At 37.3% G+C, this 23,691-nt stretch overlaps 1 protein-coding gene across 1 annotated transcript in view; it reads left to right on the top strand.

The window, feature by feature from the left end:
- Nucleotides 1-23,691, top strand: part of sult4a1 (sulfotransferase family 4A, member 1) — a 50,710-nt gene that overhangs the window by 13,823 nt on the left and 13,196 nt on the right. Inside the window, exons 2-6 of the mRNA XM_040150455.1 lie at nt 6,055-6,185; nt 6,708-6,788; nt 8,150-8,276; nt 8,415-8,509; nt 16,378-16,516. Coding sequence (XP_040006389.1) covers nt 6,055-6,185; nt 6,708-6,788; nt 8,150-8,276; nt 8,415-8,509; nt 16,378-16,516 — 573 coding nt within the window. The remainder of the gene's footprint in view (nt 1-6,054; nt 6,186-6,707; nt 6,789-8,149; nt 8,277-8,414; nt 8,510-16,377; nt 16,517-23,691) is intronic.

Genomic DNA, 23,691 nt, shown 5'->3' with positions numbered 1-23,691 from the left:
TGTTGTAGTTGCTGGAGCTGGAGCTAGTTTGAATTACTTTATATACAATTTTATATACAGGGACACCAGATAAATTTGAGGGGACATGAGATGATTGATGGGAGAGGAAAGAAGAAAAGTTTTTTGATGAAATATGTATTATGTAGGCTTCACTTCCTGCTGCAAGTAGGTGGGGCTACACAAGTTACTTATTAAAGGAGCAGTGCATGAAAGAGTTAAATATCACTTTCTGTGTCCACTATGTGGCACATGAGAACACATACTAATCATTCATGATGTTGCTGTATATCAAGTTAAGAGAACACAATGTAATTTTGATGTAAATCCAATGATATTTGTCACATAAGACTTGCTTCCTGTTGCCAGTACGTGGCGCTTTGTCTGTGTCCAAAATCTGAGACCACTTTCCCATTCACTTGAATAGGAAAGTGGTCTTTCTTGATCTTCACATGAACTTTCCTGAACTTTCTTAAATTTCACGTTTGATGAGAGTCCAGGACTGAAGAAATCTGCCACCCAATGTAGTCAGAGAGCTGCCTACTGGGAACAGGAAATTACAATCCATAATATGATTTAATCTTTGTAGCTGGTTAACCAGATCCACCTCAAATTTGGTCAGAAAAGTCTTAATACCTTGATGATATGAATACATTCTCCCATTATCTTAAATGAAACAAATTCTATTTCCATGGCTAGCATGCAAATTCCCCATGTTGCCAGAATGATGCCATTTGATGAAAACTCAAAAGCGTTGTTATTTGCTGACCAAATTTGAGGTGGATCTGGTCAACCTGCTAGATGTAGTTTGTATAAGTATAGGGCCTAAAACTTCCTGTTGCCAGAAGGTGGTGCTATGATTATGATTCAGTATTGTTCTGTACATGTCTTCAGGCCAGGCCCGACCAAACTTGAGGTGGATCTGGTCAAACTGCTAGGAGAAGTTCATAAAAGTGTAGAAATTGTCATTTCCTTTTGCCAGTAAGTAGTGATGTGGCTATAACTGAAAATTGGCATGAATATGTCTTCAGACCAGGACTCTTATCAAACATTTGAAGTTTGGGGCAGATTTGACCATATACAGTCCAAAAACAAACCCCTTCCTGTTTCCTGGCAAAACATGAAAATTGCTCGCCATGGACATGCCATTCAGCGAAAGCACAAAAGCTTCAAAATTTAGCATCATGCAAGTCTTTAGACTTCACTGACCAAATTTGAGGTAGAGCCAATCAGTTCTCTAGGAGGAGTTTATTCAAGTATGACTCCTGAAAATGGTAAAAAAAATACATAAAAATTTCACATTTAAACAAAAATGACTGACTTCCTGTGGGTTTTAGACTATGACTCATCATGATACACATGCCTACCAAATTTGGTACATTTGGGTGAAAGCGAAAGGTGGAGGCTTTTTAAAAAAAAAAAAATCTGTAGGGGGTGCTATTTTGTACACTTTGCCACACCCATGCCCAAGACCCATATCAGATATGTATTTTCACCAAGTTTGATGTGTGTGCTAACTTTCATGAGTTTTCGAGTACCCCAAGCACCTTGTCTTTGTGTTTAAAGCGGTAGAATAATAATCCTTAGGATTACAATAAGGCCTGTGCGCCACTCGGTGCTCAGGCCCTAATAACTATTCCCTCTCCCTACTCCCATATATTGTATGCAGCTGGCAGACAGACCTAACCATAGATGACACTGACAGGATGGACGATGTTCTGAAGCAAACCACAACAGAGCTAGGTGAAGAATGAATACAAAACAAAGTTTTACACAGGGCTCCCCAAATTCTTAGTTTTAATACAGGTTTTGCAACTGTGTGAGCTTTATATCACCTGTGGCCATTTGTCTGTGCTTTGGTCGGTGTGTTCTTTGATTTGAGAGAGGACAGACTCAAAATACCATTTAACCTTTTATTTCAAATTGTATCAGTAAAATATAGCTTGCAACCAATCACCCAGGAAAAAAGGGCAAAAGGGACAGCTGCTGACAAAGCCATCGCTCTGCAGCTGTGCCTGGTGGCGGCATCTTACACAATAATATCATAATGAATATGAATGTGATTGGTGGACTATAGTTGGGGAGGGGCCGTGGTTTAGACTTAGCTCTCCCTAGTAGGTGCACAGGCTGGTCCCAGCCTCTTGGCACCCGACCAAATCCAATCCTGGGAGACAGCGCGCTGTAAGAAAATAAGCCCTGCCTCTTTGTTTACTTTCTGGCTCTGACTCTCGTGACTAACTGAGCTGTTTCTTCCGAACGGGCGGGGGGAGCTGTCCTGCCACCTGCGTTCAAGGCCGCTCTGTGGTTGCGCGCATATCAGTAAACTCTAATTGTTTTATCTTCTGTGAGGGACTATGGGATGTGAGTGCAAACTGTGAACAATGCATTCTTTCTGTTACAGGTCAGTACTATCACTGTGTTAACTCTTCACACCGTGGAGCTAATGCTTAAAACCTACTTTTGCATGTAACAGACTACTCTTATGATATGAACTTCACTTTAACAATGTGCAACAAACAGTATAAAAATAGTGAGTGATTACATTCTTAAAACACACAATGTGCAACAAACAGTATAAAAATAGAAAGTGAAACACACTCTATAGAAAGATACATTCAGTGATTGCTACCTTAAAATATTTCAACCCTGGATTTTCTAAATTTGAACAAGTAATTTTAGTTTTGCTGAGGTGAGACTAAATCTTCCTCTGAAAGATTTGGCTTTTAGGTTCAACATCTCTTAGTCCTCTGTTTCTAGAGTTTGACACAAGTTAATTGGCATACTTCTTGAGAGATTTAAGTTTTTAATTGAGTGGCCAGAGCGAGATATACTTGAAGCTACAATGCCAATGGGATGCAGGCAAGCATTTGGGTGTACAGTTGCTGTGATCGTAAGCTTTTTTGAAGTATTTATTGTAACTACAGTATAAGCATTACCACACTGTGAAGTTTCTGATCGGTGTTGCTTCCCAAGGGTATGTCTCTTACATATTTTCTGCCGGGGGAGGAAGAAAAAGTGATAAGCAGATTACTAAAGGGAGTGATCTCCTAAAAAACCTGTTACCCGGAGATCTTGTAGTGGACTGTGGGTTTGATATTGGGGATAGTGTAAGATTCTACTGTGCTTCGCTACAGATGCCTGAAGTCACTAAGGGCAAAAGACTGTTGTCAGCATACTAGGTGGAACAAACTAGAAAAATAGCTAATAGCTAATAGCTGTGCATATTCATGTTGAAAGGTTTATAGGATTAGAAGGAAATATCAGATTCTGTAAAGTAACGCCATACCCATCAAACACATGCCAACAAAACCAGGCGAGTCACTGCCTTGATTGATACAATTGGAATTATTTTCTGAGCCTTATCAAAATTATCAGAGTCTGTTGTCCCACTGGAGTAAGAAATTGCAAAAACTAGAGGAACATGGCCTAATGGCCTATAGACTGGTCATGGTTGGTAAAAGTAATTCTCTACCAAGTGGTTGATTTGTCATTTAAAGGTAAAAGTAACACAGCCAAGTAGTGCAAACTAATGCAATAATGACTGACAAAAGCTATGAAATAAAATAAACTTCTGACCATTAGCAATGATTAATGTGACTTTTTCTGTCTAAAAAACACACTCAGCTGAGTGGCTGAGATGTCATGGTATAAAAGAAAATATAATGACAATTGTTATGAAATGAAAAAACTTTGGCTCATTAGCTGCTTTTAATATGATGTAAATATATGATATATAAAAATGTGGATATACTAACAAAAAAATGGCATTATAACAATACATAGAGTTTTTAATTAATTTTATATATAGCCTAGTGGCTAAATTCAATCAGTGGTACTGAGGAGTCCTGCGAAGAGTCCTGTGTGGAAATGAACCCCAAATTAGCTGCAATCAGTTACACGTGACGAAGGACAGTTAATCTAGGCTTTCACAACTCCAAATCAAAATGAACACAAAAAGATATAAAAGCAGAAAGCTCTGCCATACTCAACAGTACCTTTGACAGAAGTTAACCCAAAGTCTGAAAGTTCGAACTTTCATGAAATTGAATCCAGTTTATAGTTGTAAATAAGAAACCACCAACAACTTTTCTGTATTATTTAATCTTCTCAATAAAAATGCCATTGCCACCAAAAAAACTTTCATGTGAGTCGTGATTTTCATTTGCAAAATATGACTGAATCTAGTGCCTGAGCTCCTGAGCTGTGTGACCTACTGTCCTTTTGTTATATTACATTTCAAAATGGTACTTTGTAACTTGATGTCCCAACACTTCTGGAAGTAAACTGTTTCTGGAGAAATTCTCAACTTTGGGAATCACATTATCCCTGAATTCCATATCAGGCCAAATTAAAAAAAAAGAAATGCAAAATTCAGCTAAACAAAGATGTCATTATTGTTTCACACCACAAAGTCGCAATACTCAGCACCCACAATGTGGAGCTGTGCCTGGCCTTGGAAGTATTAAGCATGGTTCCTCTCCAGTATAACAACACCCCATCATTGATAAGGCAGAATCCCTTGTCTCCAGCACACAGGTGCAGATTAGCAGGATTTAGAGTGCATCATAGCACAGAGACAGCACTGGTGAATGTTACAAATGACATTCTAAATGCAGTGGACAAAAGACTTGTCTCTTTACTTGTCTTGTTAGATCTTAGTGCTGAATTTGATACCATTGACCATTACATCCTATTACAAGGACTGGAACATTTAATTGGCATTAAAGGAACTGCACTAAGCTGTTTTAAGTCCTATTTATCACATCGATTTCAGTTTCAGTTTGTACAGATTAACAATGAATCCTCCATGCACACAAAAGTTAAACACGGAGTTCCACAAAGCTTTATGCTTGTACCAATACCGTTCACCTCATATATGCTTCCTTTAGACAATATTATATGCAGGCACCGTCATATCTTAACGAGCTCATAGTACCTTATTACCCCAACAGAACACCAAGAATGCAGGCTTACTTGTGGTTCCTAGAGTTTCCAAAAGTAGAATGGGAGGCAGACACCCTCTCCATGTTTAAGAATAGGCTCAAAACTTTCTTTTTTGATAAAGCTTATAGTTAGGGCTGGCTCAGGCTTGCCTTGAACTATCCCCTAGTTTGGCTGTTATAGGCCTACACTGCCTGGGGACTTCCCATGATCGAAATTAGGCTGGTGAGAGCAGAATCAAAACAAGGAAGTAACACAAGCTAAAAGACCCAATAGAGTTGAAAGGGACTGCAGAGTTGGGTGAGTATGGTCTAGACCTGCTCTATATGAAAAGTGCCCCAAGATAACTTGTGATATGATTTGGTGCTATATATAAACAAAATTGAATTGAATTTAACTGAATAATCCTCTGTGGGTTTCTCATTACATGCATAATTTCCAATGATTCATCTGCTAATAATCCATTTTTAATATAAAAATTAATGCAAAAAATTGACTAGAGACTATGGTATAAACTCAGGTTTCTCTTCTTTACAACCTCAAAACCTCTACCCTAGTGTAGAGAACAAGCATGATATTTGGATTTTTGTAAAATAATCCAAAAAAGAAACTCATCCTAATACAAAAAATTACCTGTATCATTGGCATTTTGAATGAAAAATCCATTGCAAATGGGGTTAGTTTCCTGTACTGCTATACATGGGAGTGGATTAGGGTGAAAAATTTATAGAATTCTAACTTTAATTTAAGAATCTGAGATTAAAGTCAGAATTCTAAAAAAAATGTTGTGGCTCTTAACTTCTTCCGTACTGCTAGACTTTCCACTTGGTAACCGATTTATTTACCTATCTTCTCTTTCACTCACAAAGAACCGCAAGAATGCATGGCCCCTGTGTGAACACCTAAGATACCTTAAAGTAAAATTACTGCTGTAATATCCAGTGGGGTTTTTGCTGATACACTCTGCCAGCTAATATTGCAACAATTAGTTTAGGTTGTATAATGCCTTATTTTTATTAAGTTCAACCCCTGTGTACGCAATATCCACTTTCTTTGTTCCGTTCCTGCCTTCCCAATTTCCTCATTGTCCTCTGGCTCTTTCCTCTCTCCTTGTAGGCACCAGTCTACTTCAGGAGGTTGTGTATTTAGTGAGCCAGGGAGCAGACCCAGATGAAATTGGACTTATGAACATCGATGAACAGCTGCCTGTCTTAGAGTACCCCCAACCTGGCCTGGATATCATACAGGTAGAGTACCATAGTTTAGATATGGTTAGCCTTCATTTAGTACCTTAGCCGACTTAATAATTATAGGACTGCAGGAGGCCTGAGCCAGTGGGGGCTCTTAGATTAAGATTTGCTATCTGATAAAACAATGAATAACTCTGCATTGTTGTGGATATACCTGTTGCTGAGTGTAACACCATTATGACAAACCAACACCTTGTTTAGGTGTGAAACGTAGTAAGAAAATGTTGGTAGCTGTCTCTACTTTACATCACCTCAGGCTAGGCTTGCTTGCAAGCCTATCCATTTAGTTGAATGAGAACAGAAGAAAAACTGAACAGCTAGGTTGTTTTAAAAATTGACCACATACCAAGCTCTCTCTTTGAATTTTTTCAAACAAAGGTTTTTGTCCTACAACTCTGCAAAGTTAATACTGGCAAAAATGTATTCTATTGTGTACTTAGAGGCTGACAAGGTATTTCTGCAGGACTGATAAGAGAATGGCAGAATACAGATTAAAGCGCTCACTTTTTGTTTCCACAGGAGCTGACATCCCCTCGTCTGATCAAAAGCCATCTTCCCTACCGGTTTCTCCCTACAGCCATGCACAATGGAGAGGCCAAGGTCAGCCTGCCGAGACTGGATATTACCATATAGAGCAGCCATTAATTTTTTCATTTTTCATTTTCAATTTTTCATTGCATTAGGATGCTAATGTAGAAGTTTTCAGATAGTTAACTATATTTTGAGGTAGGTGTCACATATTAACAAATTATGCCCTGTATTTTATGAAATTTAATTTTGTGATGTTAGTCCAGGCAGAACAGTGAAGTCATACACACTGAACTGGCATCAGCTGATTCATTTCATTTCATTCTGTTTGGCTATCAGGTGACTATCAGCGTCCAATCATAGTCATACAGATGTAGAGCAAAGTGTTTTTCTTTTTAAAACTAACAAATTCTCTGTGAAGAAGCATAGTTCATTTATATACATTGGGGGAAAAAAACAACATTGGATAGTCCCAAAATAAATGCAACATTACTCCTTACTTGGTTTTGCAGCTATTACAAAATTGAGAGATAACATTTATATAACACGACTTTTGAATAATTGAACTTATATATAACTTTAAACTACAATATATTACACTGTGTCTGGTATTTACAGAACATGTGTTTAGTCACATTTGGTCTAATGCAGACTTCCATACCTTCTCGGGTATCAAATCATTCATTTCTTCTTCCCAGGCTTCTCTAACACACTCAATGGAAGTAAAATTATTCAAAAAAATAGAAAGAAAATATTTTATTTCAAAAAAAAAAAAATTAGAAATAAAATGTTTGCTTTCAGGAGAAGAAGTAAACAACTCTCTTCACCCGGCAGTACAGCCATTATAACTTTAAATTTAAGAGAGGGGGGATAAGTTGCACCAGCAAAAATCAATTTTCCTGCTCTGCTTCTTTAAAGCTTCCTCAAACAGTAGAGCCTTTTTCACCCAAATAACTGAAAACCATCATAAATAATAAATTATTCTATATAAGTGTCTCTGATTGAGCTAGTCATAATAACCCAGCTAGCCTGCTGACTGTTCAACATCACGAATGACTGACAAAGAATTCAGGCTGTTCATATTTAGATGTATATCAGATGTTGATCTTCGGCATTCAAATTTGCTAAGCTAAATTGTGTTTCAGCTAACAGTGGAAGGACCCTGCATATAGAACCTGACCTCAGCCCAGTGCTTATTAAGGTTTTTAGTATCGTCAGTGCTGAACTGTTGCCCTGAGTGCCCACACATCAGGTGTGTTGCGGAGTGTCTTGCTGCCCACATACCAAACACATCGTACAGACAGAAGAATTTGTCAAAGTTAGCTGTGATGTTAATCAAAACTCAACCAACAATATTATCTGGTTCAAGCAGCTCTGACACCGTGAAATATTTATACCTGCTTATAGTGAGTACTGTTGTGGATATCTTCTAGGTGATTTACATGGCTCGGAACCCTAAGGACCTGGTAGTGTCCTACTACCAGTTCCACCGCTCTCTCAGGACAATGAGCTACCGGGGAACCTTCCAAGAGTTCTGTCGGCGCTTCATGAATGACAAGTGTAAGTATTGAGGTTACTAGAGGACTGGGACACTATGAACTTCCATCTGGTCCAGTTTACTCAACTCCTGTCCTGTTTTGGCTCTATCTACAGACAACTCTAAGCTCATCCCGCTGTATGTCTCTCTGTCTCTGATAGTGGGATATGGTTCCTGGTTTGAACATGTTCAGGAATTTTGGGAGCATCGTATGGACTCTAATGTCCTCTTCTTAAAATATGAAGACATGTACAAGGTAACACAATCACTCCTTTTTTAGTCTCTTTCTGGTATCAATATGTAACTCCAAGTCTTAACCCAGTATTCTGGCCTCTGTGAAGGTCTGATTGAGTGTTTGATGTAATTTAGATAGGAAAAGCGAGTCAGTAAACATTTACAGTGGAGCTGCTGTACTGATATTGGTGACTATGTGTGCTGCTCTCTGTTGTGAAGTTACTTTTTAACCTCTATTCATACACTGAAAGGACTTTCTGAGCATATATGCTCTTTCCCTTCACCTTTAAACACTTTCCTTTTCTGCCCTTTCATTGACATGCTTTTGCCAACAAATATACTTTAGTTTTGCCCTGCTAGCAGTGTGGTCCAGAGATGGCAATACTACATTGTTTCCTGTTCGTATCACAAACTTCTTAATCCAAATCTAAAACTGAGTGTATAAAGTTATATCACAATTGACTCTTGCTATGAAAAACAGTAACAATAATAATAACTAGAACATTTCTGGAGAAAGTTTGAGTGTGTCTGCTGCTTGGTGCATATCCAGGATAATCAGTTTTCAGATGCTAGGTATTTGTAGAGGCGGATGTGAGGGAACACTGCATGGTAGCCAGACTCTGGATGTGATGGTAGCATTCATCCAGGTGTACCTGAAGCACTACTGGTGATAGTATTTGTGGCACAGTCCTAATACAACCCCAGGCAGTGGTATTGGTGCTCATATGACCAGTGCAAGTATTGATGGCGGTAGCTTTATCATGGAGGTTCAAACACTCACACACAAACACACAAACACACACACACACACACACACACACACACACACACACACACACACACACAAACAAACACACACACACACACACACACACACACACACACACACACACACACACACACACACACACACACACACACACACACACACACACACACACACAGTCATGTATGAGTTACTAAACAGCAAAAATGCTCAGTTCAAAGGGAACTGTGAACTGTGTAGAAAATAACTGAGCAACGGTTCATCAGTTCACCGGAACTTGACAAGCAAGATTACCCATCAGTTTTTGTGCCTCGCTGGAGCACCAAAAAAAAAAAAAATATATTGTTGTTGTAACTAATTTTATCATTATTAATGTGACTATATAAGTGTTTAAGTTACAACAATGCTCAAATAAATTAAAAAACAAATACTCTATTATCTCAAAAGAAATGAGCTATTGTTGACCTTATAACTAGCCTACTAGCAAGCTAAACTAACGTTGATTTGGAAAGCATAGACGTGTAACTTCAATATTACATCAAACGTTAACATCAGTTGTCAGTGCTAAGGTTAACGGCAGTAGTTAGGAACAGTTAGTAGCATAACCTACAGTTGAGTAACTTACATCACACTATGCCAGCCACAGCCGGCGATGTGCTCTGGAGGCATCCCTATTAGCTGAGTATGACGGAGGTTAATGATAATCTTATTGATTTATAACTGTTAATTCAGGGTCCCAGGACGACACAACCGAATTTATTTAGGGAGGTGGAAGGCAGCCAAGATGGGAATAATGGAAGTAAGTAATTAAGAATAACATAATTGTACTACTTATTTATTGTTATTTCTTAGTAACTGCTATTGCAATTTTACCATAACACTTTAATTATCCTTAATTTGTTACAAAACTGTAATAAAAGAGATGGGCTTGGTGGGGAAGGCCTCAGTGCAACAGGCCTCAAGGAAAAGGGAAAACTTTAAAAAGAAATCCAAGGTAGGATTTATATTGCACAGAAGTTTTTTTTGTAGGAGCCCGTAGTTCAGGAGCTATTGTTGTACAATGTGTGAATATATAAGATAAAAATCAAAACTTTAATTTGGGCATTAGGATTGAGAAAATAGCAAACCTATTAGTGCTCAAAGACACATTTAGGAATAAGTAGTTTGGTTAATTCTCATTGAGTCTTAATAGGCACAAGATTTTTTTCCTCAATTTTGCAATATCTGATGTTTTGCAGGAGATTAATTACCTACCAACTCGGTCAGGAGTCAAGTGTGGAGATGTAACCGCACCCTCCTGCCCTGGTTTTATGCCATGGATGAGGCCATTAGGTCAGAAGGCATAAATTGGTCCCCCAGTGCCGAAGGCCTCACTTTTAGTGGCGGAATAACATCCTCCACTAGTGCTGCTGAGCCCTGTGCCTCTACCCTGAGCAATGCGGTGCTCCCTTACCCATCCAGTCCTTCTCCCCCTAGCCCGACCAGTCCTGCTCCCCCTGCCTCTGCCAGTGCTGGGTCGGCTTCTGTCAGTACCTTGCCTACAATACCATCAACAAGGAGGGCCACAGAGCAGCCACAGAATAGGAAAGAGAGAGAAGGTTCACAGTTCGATAAATGATTTTTGTCACTCTTTGAATCAGTCCTGAAAAGATAAGTCTAAAACTAGTTGTAGACATATCTTTTCTGGATTGCCAACTCTTTGACATTTAATTAAATCATTTAGTTATTCCTGCATTTATTCATTTATCATTCATTCAGCAATTGGTTGGCTAGTTAATAGATATTGGATCAGATTTATTTGTTGTTATTTCTAAAGCATTATTTATGTCATTTAATATTATATAAGAAAATCTTTATTAATTATCCATCCGTCCGTTAGTTATACCACTTAAACTTTGAGGGTCGCGGAGCCATTCTTAGCGGACATTGGGTACACCCTGGACGGGGTGCCAGTCTATCACAGGGCTGATATATGGAGACAAACAACCATTCCATGCTCACTTTCACATCTATGGGCAATTTAGAGTCGCCAATTAGCCCAACCTGCATGTCTTTGGACTATGGGCGGAAGCCAGAGTACCCAAAGGAAACCATCGCAGAGACGGGTGGGACATGCAAACATGAAAGGGGAGAGCAGAAAGACCCCGACCGAACCGGAGTTTGAACCTAGAACCTACTTGCTGTGAGGCAACAGTTCTAACATCTGCACCACCATGCTGCACATGTTGTGCAGGAGGGGGCTCACAAGTACCTTAATAGTTGACCGTAGCCATGGTGCCAATCTTCATGCAGTATCTTTAGGAACTCTTTCAGGGATTCATGGTTGCGGAAGAAAGTCAGGTCTGGTGTCAGATTCTCTATCATAAAAAAAGTTGGTGACCTGGAACAGTTGGATTAATTTGGCTGTAGGATCTACGAATCACATCCTAAAAGTTTTTGGAGATTTGTAAATTGTAATTGTAAAAAAATATGTATATTTTCATTTTCAGGAAATCAATTATCTGATTCTGAGACTAAAAGGCAAGTGTTCATTTGTTCAAATTTTAAACAATCAAATATGACAAATTAAGTCCCCCATGAATAAAGGTTTATTTGTCTGATTTGTGTCCATAAATTCCACTAAGTGGTTCTTAACTCCAGTCCTCAGGACCCACCTGACAGGTTGTATTTGTAGCCAGAAACACAGATTACTAACTACTAAGGGCTCTTGATTAGTTGAATCAAGTACGTGATTTCCTGGTTACCAGTGGTGGAAGAAGTAGTCGGATCCTTTACTTAAGTAAAAGTACCAATACAGAAATACTCCATTACATGGAAAAGTCCTGTATGGAAAATCCTACTTAAGTAAAAGTACTTAAGAATTAGTATCAGTAATTTTAAATCACTGGTTTAATCTTTAACAATGTGCTATATGTTAAAACCTTGTTACGTTATCCTTTGTGTAAAATCTTCATCTTAAAAATAACTAGTGACTAAACTGAAGTAAAAAATAGCATAAAAATGGAAATACTCAAGTAAAGCTAAATTGTTCTTAAGTACAGTGATTAAGTAAATGTACTTAGTTACTTTCAACCAGCACTTGTAACAACAAAAACCTCCTCGATGGTGGGTCCTGAGGACTGGAGTTGAGAAACCCTTATGTTACTAACAGAAATGACTGACTGGGTGAGCTAACTATCAACAAAAACAAAGCATAGGTTAAAACCTTTTGACTTTTTCAAGGGCCAGGGCAATCATTGCCCATAGTCTTCTCATATGAAGTCGTCACCTTAGAGGGGTTCTTTCATATTGTTGGCATAATACAAAAAAAATATGCCAGGCTAAAAGCAGTGAGGCTCCAGTATTTTTGCTCGCTTTACCTTATAAGTGTAATGTTGAAAATGGTGACATCAGCAGGCTGACAGATCTGGCAGACAACAGATCCTGCATTCATTTTGTGCACATTTATTATTATAAGGACGGCATAATATAAATATTACATAATAATAATCTGTAAATAATCTGCATTATATTAATCTGTTTAGGAATGACACTGTACATCTTGTAAATTAATCAAATCACATGTATTCAAAGGTTACATAGATTTCAATAGTATTTGTTTTGTAATGGTATCAATTTTTTTTTTTTCAGTATATATTCAATATTTTATTTCAGTAGTGTCAAATTTCCAAAGTAACAGCAACAAGTATCCGAGGTGTTCATGTTACCAGGTTAATGCATGGAGGAAGTGATGTCTGCGTTGGTGATGCTGAAGGGTGTTCCAAATGGAGGAATTTTGTTGAGGGAAGTTTCCTTAATGGACGTTCCCAGAACAGGGAGCAGGGAATACTCTTTATATACACCATGGAAGGGAACGCAATTTGACAGCTTATGAGCCAAAACTTGGTGAAAATGCCCTAACTGCATTAAAAGTACATGTCCTAACGACAATTTTTTTTTACTATGAGAGTGACAAGGCTTCAGTGAAGACACTGATATATTCTATGTGTGCCTACTGTTTACAGTATAGGAGCTGTTGCAGTTTAAAAACTCCAAACATTTATTCAAAAACCGTAAGTCATGTCAAAATGAGAGCAACACTGGCTAAGAGAGGACAAATTTCACTACATTTTCATATACAACTTGTCTATGAAAGTCGGAAATTGTGGGAATTAAAAGAGGTTGAAAGAGGTTTTTTTGGGAAAATTTGTCAGTGTGGGTCATGTGACGCACTCTAGCGCTGAACATCTGCTCACTACACATCCATTATAATATCTGTAACTGAAAAAAACATATAAAGCATAAAACCAAAAAACCTAGCATAAAAACCGTACTAGATATGAAAATACCAATTTAATCTAAAAAAGTCTGAAGTCTTGTGAATTTAAAGTTTCAACCATGTTTCTACGTTAAAGTATGAAGAAGCAAAGTGACTCCAAAGAAGGGTGGGTTTAATCATTTTCATGACGACTTCCCAGTGTCTTTTTGTGGGAAATTTTTATAGTTTTTCGCGACTTTTGTTACCATGGTTACTTGAATCGTCACCAAAAGTCATAGCAAAACAATCCTGATCATACTGTTATGATGTAAATTTTTATTTTCTCAAAGGTAGTTACACATCGAAAGTTTGTATGGAAGAAGGACAATAAGTAGAAGAATAAAAGCACCGAACAATAAATGTGACGCTATGCTTTGCCCTTCTGCGCAGCGCACAGCAGGCCCAAATTATATATAATTTTCTTGTTTTCAAATTATATTTGTTTGTAATTGTTAGAAACATTCTAACCTTTCTCAACTTAACAAGCTGTTAAAATGATATTTTTCTTGAGCAAAGGAAAACAAACATTTTTATACTGAGGTGCATATGAATGTCTTCTTTGTTCCTCTGTAGAGTTAGAGAATAAAATTCACATGTAGAAGCTGGCCAATAAAAACATAGTCTGTTGTGACTAAGTGCTTTGCTTAGGGGCAAATTGACAGTAGTTGAAATAGGAAAAAGGTTTCTCTTTCAATGTTTCTGCCCCATTGTGTCTCAGATTGTAGCATTGCATCGCTGACACAGATGATACACGATAAGAAAAATTCTCTTTTTAACCTTTTCAGACTACAGAAGACCCAGGTCATGTCATCTACACCTTTAACCTATTTTAAACTTCCGTTTAATCCTCCCTTCCTCTTTTCGCACAACGTGGCAGACACATGTATCCTCTCTGTCTTTTGTACAGAGCATACTTGTGTAACCCCTCCAATCAAAGAAAAAGAGTATAGCAGGCCAAATCAATATTTATTGGAAATTCTAAGTTGGATGATCTCAAGGCCTAAACTTAAGAAGTTAAGATAAATCACCTAACTCAAAAGTTTGTTGCATTGAAATTTTGAGTTTCTCAACTTTTTCTTCTTTTACAGTGAATAAAAGCATGACATCACTATATAGATACCAGGGGTATGAATAAAGAAATCAATCCTCCCTTTCTTATATGTTATTTGAAACATATATGTAATTCTGCATTTCTCTGGGTCACTTACCCCATAATTGAAATCGACAGAACTGAAGCAGGTGTTTATAGATGCTGATTCACTTGATCTCAGAGATAATTTCAAATGTTCATTTATTACCTTGTTAAGCTGCATAAATACTTGTTTAATATACACGGTAGCGGTGGTCAAACATGGTCATAAAAAACACTCAAATTAAATCAACATATAATGGATCTGAATTTAATTTAAAGCAGCACAAATCAACATATGTACATTAACAATGGATCGAGTGACTATGCATATTGTAAAAAGAGTCACAAACCCACAGAGAAATATCATCTGGCTCTGCAGTTCGCCCCAGTTCTACAGAGCTTTTTAGCCTTGTTTAGCTTATCTTTTTGGTTTTCCAACCTGCAACTTTAATGTTTTGGTTGAGTATCAAAGCTCTCTGCAACTTTGTTTCCAGCAGAGGAGGCAGAAAAATTTCTGATAAACTCACTGCGTTCCCTGACCAGCACCAAACAGCAGATACAGTCGCCAAAGCTAGCAATGAGCTGCTTAACATAAGCATTTAGCACTTAAATAGACAGATATTTTTCTTAGTAGTTGATGGAGACCAAATCACAGCTAAAAGAAGAGTGAATATTGGACTTACATTCATCCCTCCAAAGAAGTGCTAATGTTGCTTTATGTCTGTTAGATGTGTAAATAGGCAACTGTTTGCTGAAATGTTAGTCCCAACAACTTAATAAGGTGATTATACAGCATGTCAGTTTTATGTTTATGGCTTGTTCAAGTGCCCCATGTGTTTAAAAAAGGCACATTGCTCCTTTAATGTAATAGTTTGACTTTTTGGAAAAAGTTCTTGCTGAGAAATACTACTCTCACGTCGCCAGCAGCTGGTTAGTTTAGCATAATGACAGGAAACAGGTGGAAACAGCCAGCCTGGCTCTGTTTAAAAAAAAAAAAAGTTTTTTAACATGTTACGTCTGTTTTGTTTAATCACTTCAAAAACCTGAGTTTAAAAGCTAATAACAATCCACTCAGCCTCAACTGTATTTAGTGCTAATTAGCAAATGTTAGCATCTCAATACACTAAACCAAGATGGTCAGCATGGTAAATTTTATACTTGCTAAAGATCTGCCTTTTAGCATTGTCACTGTGAACATGTTAGCATATTGAAATTAGCATTTAGCTCAAAGCATTTCTGTGAACAAATACAGCCTCACAGAGCAGTTAGTATGGCTGTAGACTTGTTTTTATCACTGACTGTATGAACAACCCACTGAAGAGAGAGTTTACCATCATTTGTACCCAACACCTTTGGGTCAGTTATTTCTTACTGAGTCTAACTTAGACACACACAGACACATAGACACACCCATACAGTATGCAAACATACATATGCATATGACCCAGGGCTGTAAACTGATATAGAGCAGTACATTTTGCCCGTAAACACAGGGAACTGCATGTTCTCTACATCTGTGGCTGGATGCTGTTTGGGGAAACAGAATCACTGTCTCAGTATTATTCAAGAGCACAAGAGGGAGGTAGTTTTCTCTGTATTTGTGTGTGGTAATCGCTTTCATAGAATTACGATTATTATAAATCCTCTTCTTTTTCTCCTCTCCTCTCCTCTCCTCTCCTCTCCTCTCCTCTCCAGGATCTGGGAACGTTGTTGGAGCAGTTAGCCCGGTTCCTGGGTATTTCCTGTGACAAGGCTCAAGTGGAGGGCATGGTGGAGAACTGCAACCAGCTCATTGAGCAATGCTGCAACTCTGAGGCGTTGTCCATCTGCAGGGGTGAGTGTGAGAGAAAATAGAAGAGGAACAGCATGACACTACTCCTCTGATCTGCTAACTAGGCAGAGTTTTGAGTTTCTTGGTGACATCTGGGTGAAATGGCTTTTGCTGTCACTGCACTGACACTGTTGAGTACCATCTCCAAAGCATCAAATCCGCCTAATGTGTCTTAAAACACTGCATCTGACATATTCTTTTCTAATTTATTTCCTCCAGTTTATTCACATTCCCTTGGTATCCTAACTTTTACTTTCGCGTATGTTCACATGTCCAATATTTTAATGTTAGTTATATTAGTGTACTTTATATAAAAAGTACTCCACTGATTTAGTAGTGCACTTCTGTAATTTTGTTGAACTCACGATGGATCAAAATCGATACAGCAGAACCACAGATATCATCTTTTTTATTCCATGCACTCTTCTACCTTGTCAAAAACTGGTGCCTACATTACCCACAATGCAATGTGTCCACAGACAGTTTGGTAGTGTTATGCTAGAAGCACTAATGTAGCCTTGGGCCATTATCCTCAAGCAAAGATGAGGAGGGGAGTTCAAATGTCTGGTAAGCTCTGTGGTATTCTGATCCTTTACTTAAGTAAAAGTAGAAATACATAGTCTAAAATACTTCAGTACAGGTAAAAGTCCTAAATTCAAAATGTGACTTTAGTAAAGATAAAGAATTATCAGCAAAATGTAAGAATCCAAAGTGAAATTACTGTTTATGCAGAATGACTCCTTTCAGTGTTATACAATTAAGGTACAGTTAATCAAATTATTGTACATGATTATTTAATGTTCTATTTGTCAATGTGGAGATAATTTGAAGTAATTTATATATTACTGAGTAGTTTAATAGTATACTGCATCATATTTTTTGAGGTCATCACTTGTTTTGCATGCAAAAGTCTTAATCTAAAAAAGTAACCAGTAACTACAGTATAAATGTCAGATTAAAGTAGCGGAGAATAAAGTAAAATAATTCCCTCTGAAACGTAGCGATGTAGCGGTATGAAGTAACAGAAAACGGAAATACTCAAGTCAACAGAAACAAGAAAACTAAAATACTATGGTTTTTTCAGTTTTTTTTTGATTTTCCTTTTTTGTTGTCAGAATCGAAAAACGAAAAATAAGAAAACCAAATTCAAAAAACAGTCCAATTTTGGTGTTTGCAAATTTTTTATTTAATTTTTCCTTGTTGAATTGAAGAAGAAAGAAAGGCAGACAGCTGACATGGAAGTAAAAGTAAATATATCGAAATTAAAGCTAAAAAGATAGAATGGCCATTCTGTAAAATGAAACATCATCCAAGCTCAGAATCTATACCAGGGAAATGTTAGCAGCCTTGGGCTCCTCTATGCAGCTTCCTAGCACTCTGAAAATTAAAATAATTGATTCCCACAAAGCAGAAGAGGGTTATAAGAGGATGTAAATAATGTAATAATAAAAATAATGTAATTAAGAAATTGCAGTTAACTGGAGCGGTGGAGGTCAAGTCGATGTCTGGAGGACCAAGAAAAGAACTCTCAGAGAGAACTGCTGAGGAATTGCTAGAGAGGCAAATGAAAACCCATGTTTGACTTCAAAGGATGGAGTGGTAGTGCACTGTTCTACAGTGCTGCAAACCGTACACAAATATGAGCTTTATGGAAGAGTCATCAGAAGAAAACCTTTCCTGTGTCTTCACCACAAAATTCAGCATCAGATGTTTGCAAAGGAACATCTAAGCAAGCCCCGTGCATTTTGGCTGCGAGTCCTGTGGACTGATGAAGTTAAGATAGAAACTTTTGGCCACAATGAGCAAAGATATATTTGGAGAAAAACAGGTGCAGAATTTCACGAAAAGAACACCTCTCCAACTGTTAGGCATGGGGGTGGATGGATCATGCTTTGGGCTTGTGTTGCAACCAGTGGCACTGAGAACATTTCACTGGTAGAGGGAAGAATGGATTCAATTAAATACCAGTAAATTCTGGGAGCAAACATCAGACTGCCCGTAAAAAAGCTGAAGATGAAGAGGGTGGCTTCTACAACAGGATAATGATCCTAAACACACCTCCACAACCACAATGGACTACGTCAAGAGGCGCAAGCTGAAGGTTTTGGGTGGCCTTCACAGTCCCATGACCTAAACAAAATCGCAAATCTGTGGATAGACCTGAAAAGAGCAGTGGATGCAAGACAGCCCAATAATCTCACAGAACTAGAAGACTTTTGGAAGAATGGGTGAAAATCCCCCAAACAAGAACTGAAAGCACAAAAAGCGTTTACAAGCTGTTTAAGCCTAAACTTGCTTAAAATATTGAAGAAAAGTATTTAACTTTTAACTCTTTAACTTAATTCCTTTTGGAAGTCAGTTCATCTTAAACTCGGTTAACTATTCACATTAAAGAGAAATTTTGAGCAGGGGTACCCAAATGTTTTCATGCCACTGTAGGTAGATAGATAGATGCATACATAGGCTACATAAACAAATATCTATTTTTTTGGTTTGTTTTGTTACTTTCATTTAGACATGAAATATCTTTTATCCAAAAAATGTGTGATATATTATTTAATTGTGTACTGTGAATTAGTAACCTAATTAAAGAAATGTGGAAATAGACTGTGAAGTCTTTCCCAAATATTCGTGTCTAAAGCGACCAGCAGAGATCCCCACGTTACCAAATTATTGTTCACCATTTTCACAAAGGCTATCAAATAACTTCATAGAGTGCATTTACTTGTGCTTTAGTATCCTGTATATGAGTCTTATATGACGTTTATATGGAACATGAGAAATCTTGTACTCATATCCATGTATACATGATCATAACAGTATCCAGGTTTCTGATCTGATCTGTATGCAGGTATGTCTTGATTTCTCAACATCTCAGCCACTATGAGATGGTTCAGGAACATGGATAAGGTGTTCACATGCCACAGTATCCTGGTTTTCTATAGGAGTATTCCAGGTAGTATATCAAGATTGCCCTAAAACGGGATAAGGTCTTATCCAGGTTTCTGAAACCAGGATAAACTATTTACATGCACAAAACTTAAGCAGGATACTCCAAAAACCCAATCAAAATCAGGATCCTATTGTGCATGTAAAATAGCTCATAGTGTACATTATGATCAAGCTGATGTTCACTTTCTTATAGCTATTGTTCGTTGTTGGTTATAGCCTACAGTACAACCTTGATTCTCTAATTTATCAGTCCTAAACCGCAGTACTAGCCTCTACGGTAGAGTATACTGAGGGAGTTTTATCAGTGCAATGTAGAGCAGCGCATGCTAGCCTAATATTCCTTTTCTATGTGCAATTTGTATTGCTTAGGCGATGAATGCAAAAAAGTCCATTGAATATTTTACTGCGCATTAAAATATACAAAAGTTACCAAAACTTGATATTCCCTGATATTCCAGATTAAATCAATACATTTGTTAAATGCCCTGATTTTCTATCTCTGGAATGCATGCTTTTAAATTCCATTACTTTCTGTATTTTTTCCTCTTGGTTGGAACCCTGGTAATAGCCAAAAACAGAATCAGTTTATCCATACACTTTATTTTCCTGAAGTTGTGCAGTAATCTCAGATTCAAAATGTAGTGTGTAGCAGTTATAGTTACTGATGTTATTGCCAGGCCCATGTTGACCACAACATAAAGTGGCGACCACGACTAAAAGGAATAACAAAGACATTTATTTTTAAATGAACAAACTTTCAACAAATACAAACATGAAACCAGCCTAATGAGGCTGTGTCATAGCCTAGTCCTGTTATAAACTAATTAAATTGAATATAACCTGTAATTGGAGAAACTCCATTTAAATGGCTGTGTTTATGTAACAGCTCCTTCATGTAGGAAGCAATAGTTCATTAAAGACTGAATTTATTGGCAAATTATAGACATAAAAATGTTCTAATATTTACGCATTTCTAAAGAGATACAGTATCTCTAGGCCTATTAAGCCTATGTTGAAATACGTGGGTATTCATGTCAGCATGGTAAACATTGGAAAACCACGTCTAATAGTCTATTAGGCTATTTGAGATAGTGTTTTATGTCCTCATTAACCCAGTGTTATGAGTATGTTGTTTAAAGTTGAATAGAGACCAATATAGCTACAGTAACGTGACAGATATCAAAGCAGTGTCTGCAGGGAAGCCTTGTCAGTGCATAGGTCAATTTAAGTTCTGCGGTAGCAACTCATTTGATTTGTCAAGGATTGTGAGTAGGGTCAGTAAATGACTGCTAATGTGATGACAATAACTATGATGAGTAATTGCGTACATCCCTGACCCTGTCACCATTACTGTCGATTTCTGAGGTGTCCATACTGAACCCATCACAAAGACAATGTTATAACTTTACTGAATGACCACATATCTGTCCTTCTCATATCAAGCATGTGCACACACACTGTCTGTATGCAGAGGTAGCTCTGAGTTAAATATGATTGAAATTCCTCGGACTGGTTAGAATGGAAAATAACTACTCAGACAAGTTGCCTTTATACTTTTTTTGTGTGTGGGTGTGGCATGCCATAATTTAGTTATGCAGTATGCAAATATTATTGCCAGAAATGACGAAAGGGAGGAAGACTGGTGGCTGGGTACACATACCTGGCTGAATAGGACTGGCTAGATGCTGCAAGGTGATAGTTGGCTGGTGGATGGGGGCTGGATTTTTCTTGCCTTTATTGGTTAGCAGAGGGCTGCTGCTGGTGGGTTGGCTGCAAAAACAGCATTTTTTTTGACAACCTAAGTATTGAAAATGGCTATCTTTTTTCTGAACATTTTCAATAATGGGTAGCATTTATTTGATTAAATTGATAACATGAATGTATTGATTTTCAATATCCAGCCGTAATCACTTCACATTCAGCATAATGGCCAAAAGAAGACTTTCTCTTCAAAAATTGATAAAGCTCTTCCTAGCTATATTCTCTATCATGCATTGTATCTGCACAACCTTCACTTGCCAATTTATTAAGTACACCTAGATAAAACTAAATCGGTATAATACAACAGCCCTGCAGTTAATCCTCCCATCATGAGGATTATAATGTTATACATTATAATAATGTATAATGTTCAATTTATGGTGCTGTTGACAATGGGTTATACTGAGAGGTTGATCCAAATATCTTGTCCATCCCATGATGGCTGACAAAATATTAGGAACACAGTTTTATCTAGGAGTACCTAATAAACTATCAAGTGAGTGTAGATTCATTTAATCACTGTGTCATAGGCACATTTTCCCTGAAGATAGAATCAATATTTTTACTGAAGAACTTGTCTTGAAACTTAAAATGGTTAAGACATGGATTTATGACTTTACTGGAGTAATATGAAGTTAAGACAATCACTGGCAAATATTTAAAACTATTTAACTTTAGTTTAAGCCATTATCGCACTCATACATGGCCGTTAAAGGAAACAGAGAATATACAACAGCAGAATAACAACATTAGATGACGCATGGTGTAAGGTTATGTTACCGTACCAGTAATGATGCATAATTTACTTGTTCCGCCTGTTAATAATCCTTATATAGGCTATAATGCTTTGGTAAGGTTAAAAAGTAAACAAAAATAGTCCTGTCTTGCTGTTGCTGTGCCTGGTCCTATACAAGTAAAAAGAACTCTAGTGATGATCAACATCATCATTGGTAAGTAAGAAATAGCAGTAGGGTTCCAAAAATCCGAATTATCCTTTAAAGTATGATTAAAGAGATCATCCTTCATTCTGCACAGGTTCCTGACAAAATTAGGTGCCAACTGTAATACAACTACCACTTTTCCTTAGGAGAAGATGGAAACTCTTTACCAATTATGAACACTTGATAGTCATCTGAGCCTTCTGTTAAACATTCTGCTAGCTGTGTCAGGAAGCAGACTGGTTTTCTTTTTGGGTCATGCTTTAGATGTACTAACAACATCTACCCAAGAGTTAGACCCTTCTTTTTAGCTTCACTTTGTTTGGTGAATTACAGACCCACTATCATACTATCATACCTTGGACAGTGAACACAGTATAGATACATACAAAATATTCACTCCAACAACATTACCACCAGGATAACACTAATCCTACAGTTCTGTGGCACTGAGATGGGAGCCATGAAATCTTTTTGTGGTCTTTCATTCATTCATTTCATGACCTCATACACAGTACCATTGGCACCAAAGTAATAACTCCCTGATATTTCTTTCACTTGCACTCCTACTCTGATGACGACTGAAACATTAGTAGATCATAAAAATTATGTCTTTGCTGCCAGAGCAGTGGACAGGATTCCTTTTTGACTAGATCCCTGCAGAGAGAAATAAAAAGTATACTTGCCAGAAAGCCTGGATAATGAAAGTGGCCTGGTTCTGCAAATGAAAAAAGTTATCCAAAAAAGACAAGAGACTCAGGACATCCCTGTAAGAGAAAATATTAGTATTCTGCTTTCCAAAAAGACTACCCCAACATGATGTAAGAGCCTTTAATGTGTTGAAATTAATATTACATATGGTACTGTCAAATAATGAGTAGGACATATACAACTTAACATTTTAACCACTAGAAAGTAAAGATCTAAGTAGAAATACTCACCAATATTTTGAAAAATGCAGTCTGTGCAAGACTTGAAATTTCATGAACGTGGCATTTGTTTTTGAATAGTGAAGCGGCGAAGACAGTTTGAACCTGTGAAACACCTAAAAGTATTGGAAGGCAGATACCATGTCTTTGGTGATAAAAGTCTACTTCCCTTAAGTAATCTACATTATTGACTGTTTATGGACAATCATTACAAAATTTAATATGTCATAGAAATCTAGAATGTTATTGGTTTCAATTGCCAGTGACCATTGTGACATCATTATTAGAATGTTAAATTCTCAAAAATCGAATCCCACATGTGCAATTCTAGACTTACATGCGTTAATATACTAATCTTGATTTTTCACCAGTGTGGCTCCATTAGTTCTCTGACAACTAACAGTATAAGTGCAGGGTAAAAAAAATGTAGTGTAGACATTTGGAAACATAAAACGCTGATTAGTTGGGGAAGTTAGGTGGGCTGCTGAACTTTTACTTTAAAGTTATAATCTTTTATTTTTTAAGAAAAGTAAATGATTACCTAAATGATGATGATGACATGATTTACCAGTTGGTTTTGTCAATTGATTAGGGTTGA

This window comes from Xiphias gladius, chromosome 2 (assembly GCF_016859285.1).
Source record: "Xiphias gladius isolate SHS-SW01 ecotype Sanya breed wild chromosome 2, ASM1685928v1, whole genome shotgun sequence".
In the NCBI taxonomy this organism is placed as follows: domain Eukaryota; kingdom Metazoa; phylum Chordata; class Actinopteri; order Istiophoriformes; family Xiphiidae; genus Xiphias; species Xiphias gladius.
The sequence above is the reverse complement of the archived record's forward strand: the minus strand, read 5'-3'. Positions and strand labels throughout refer to the sequence as shown.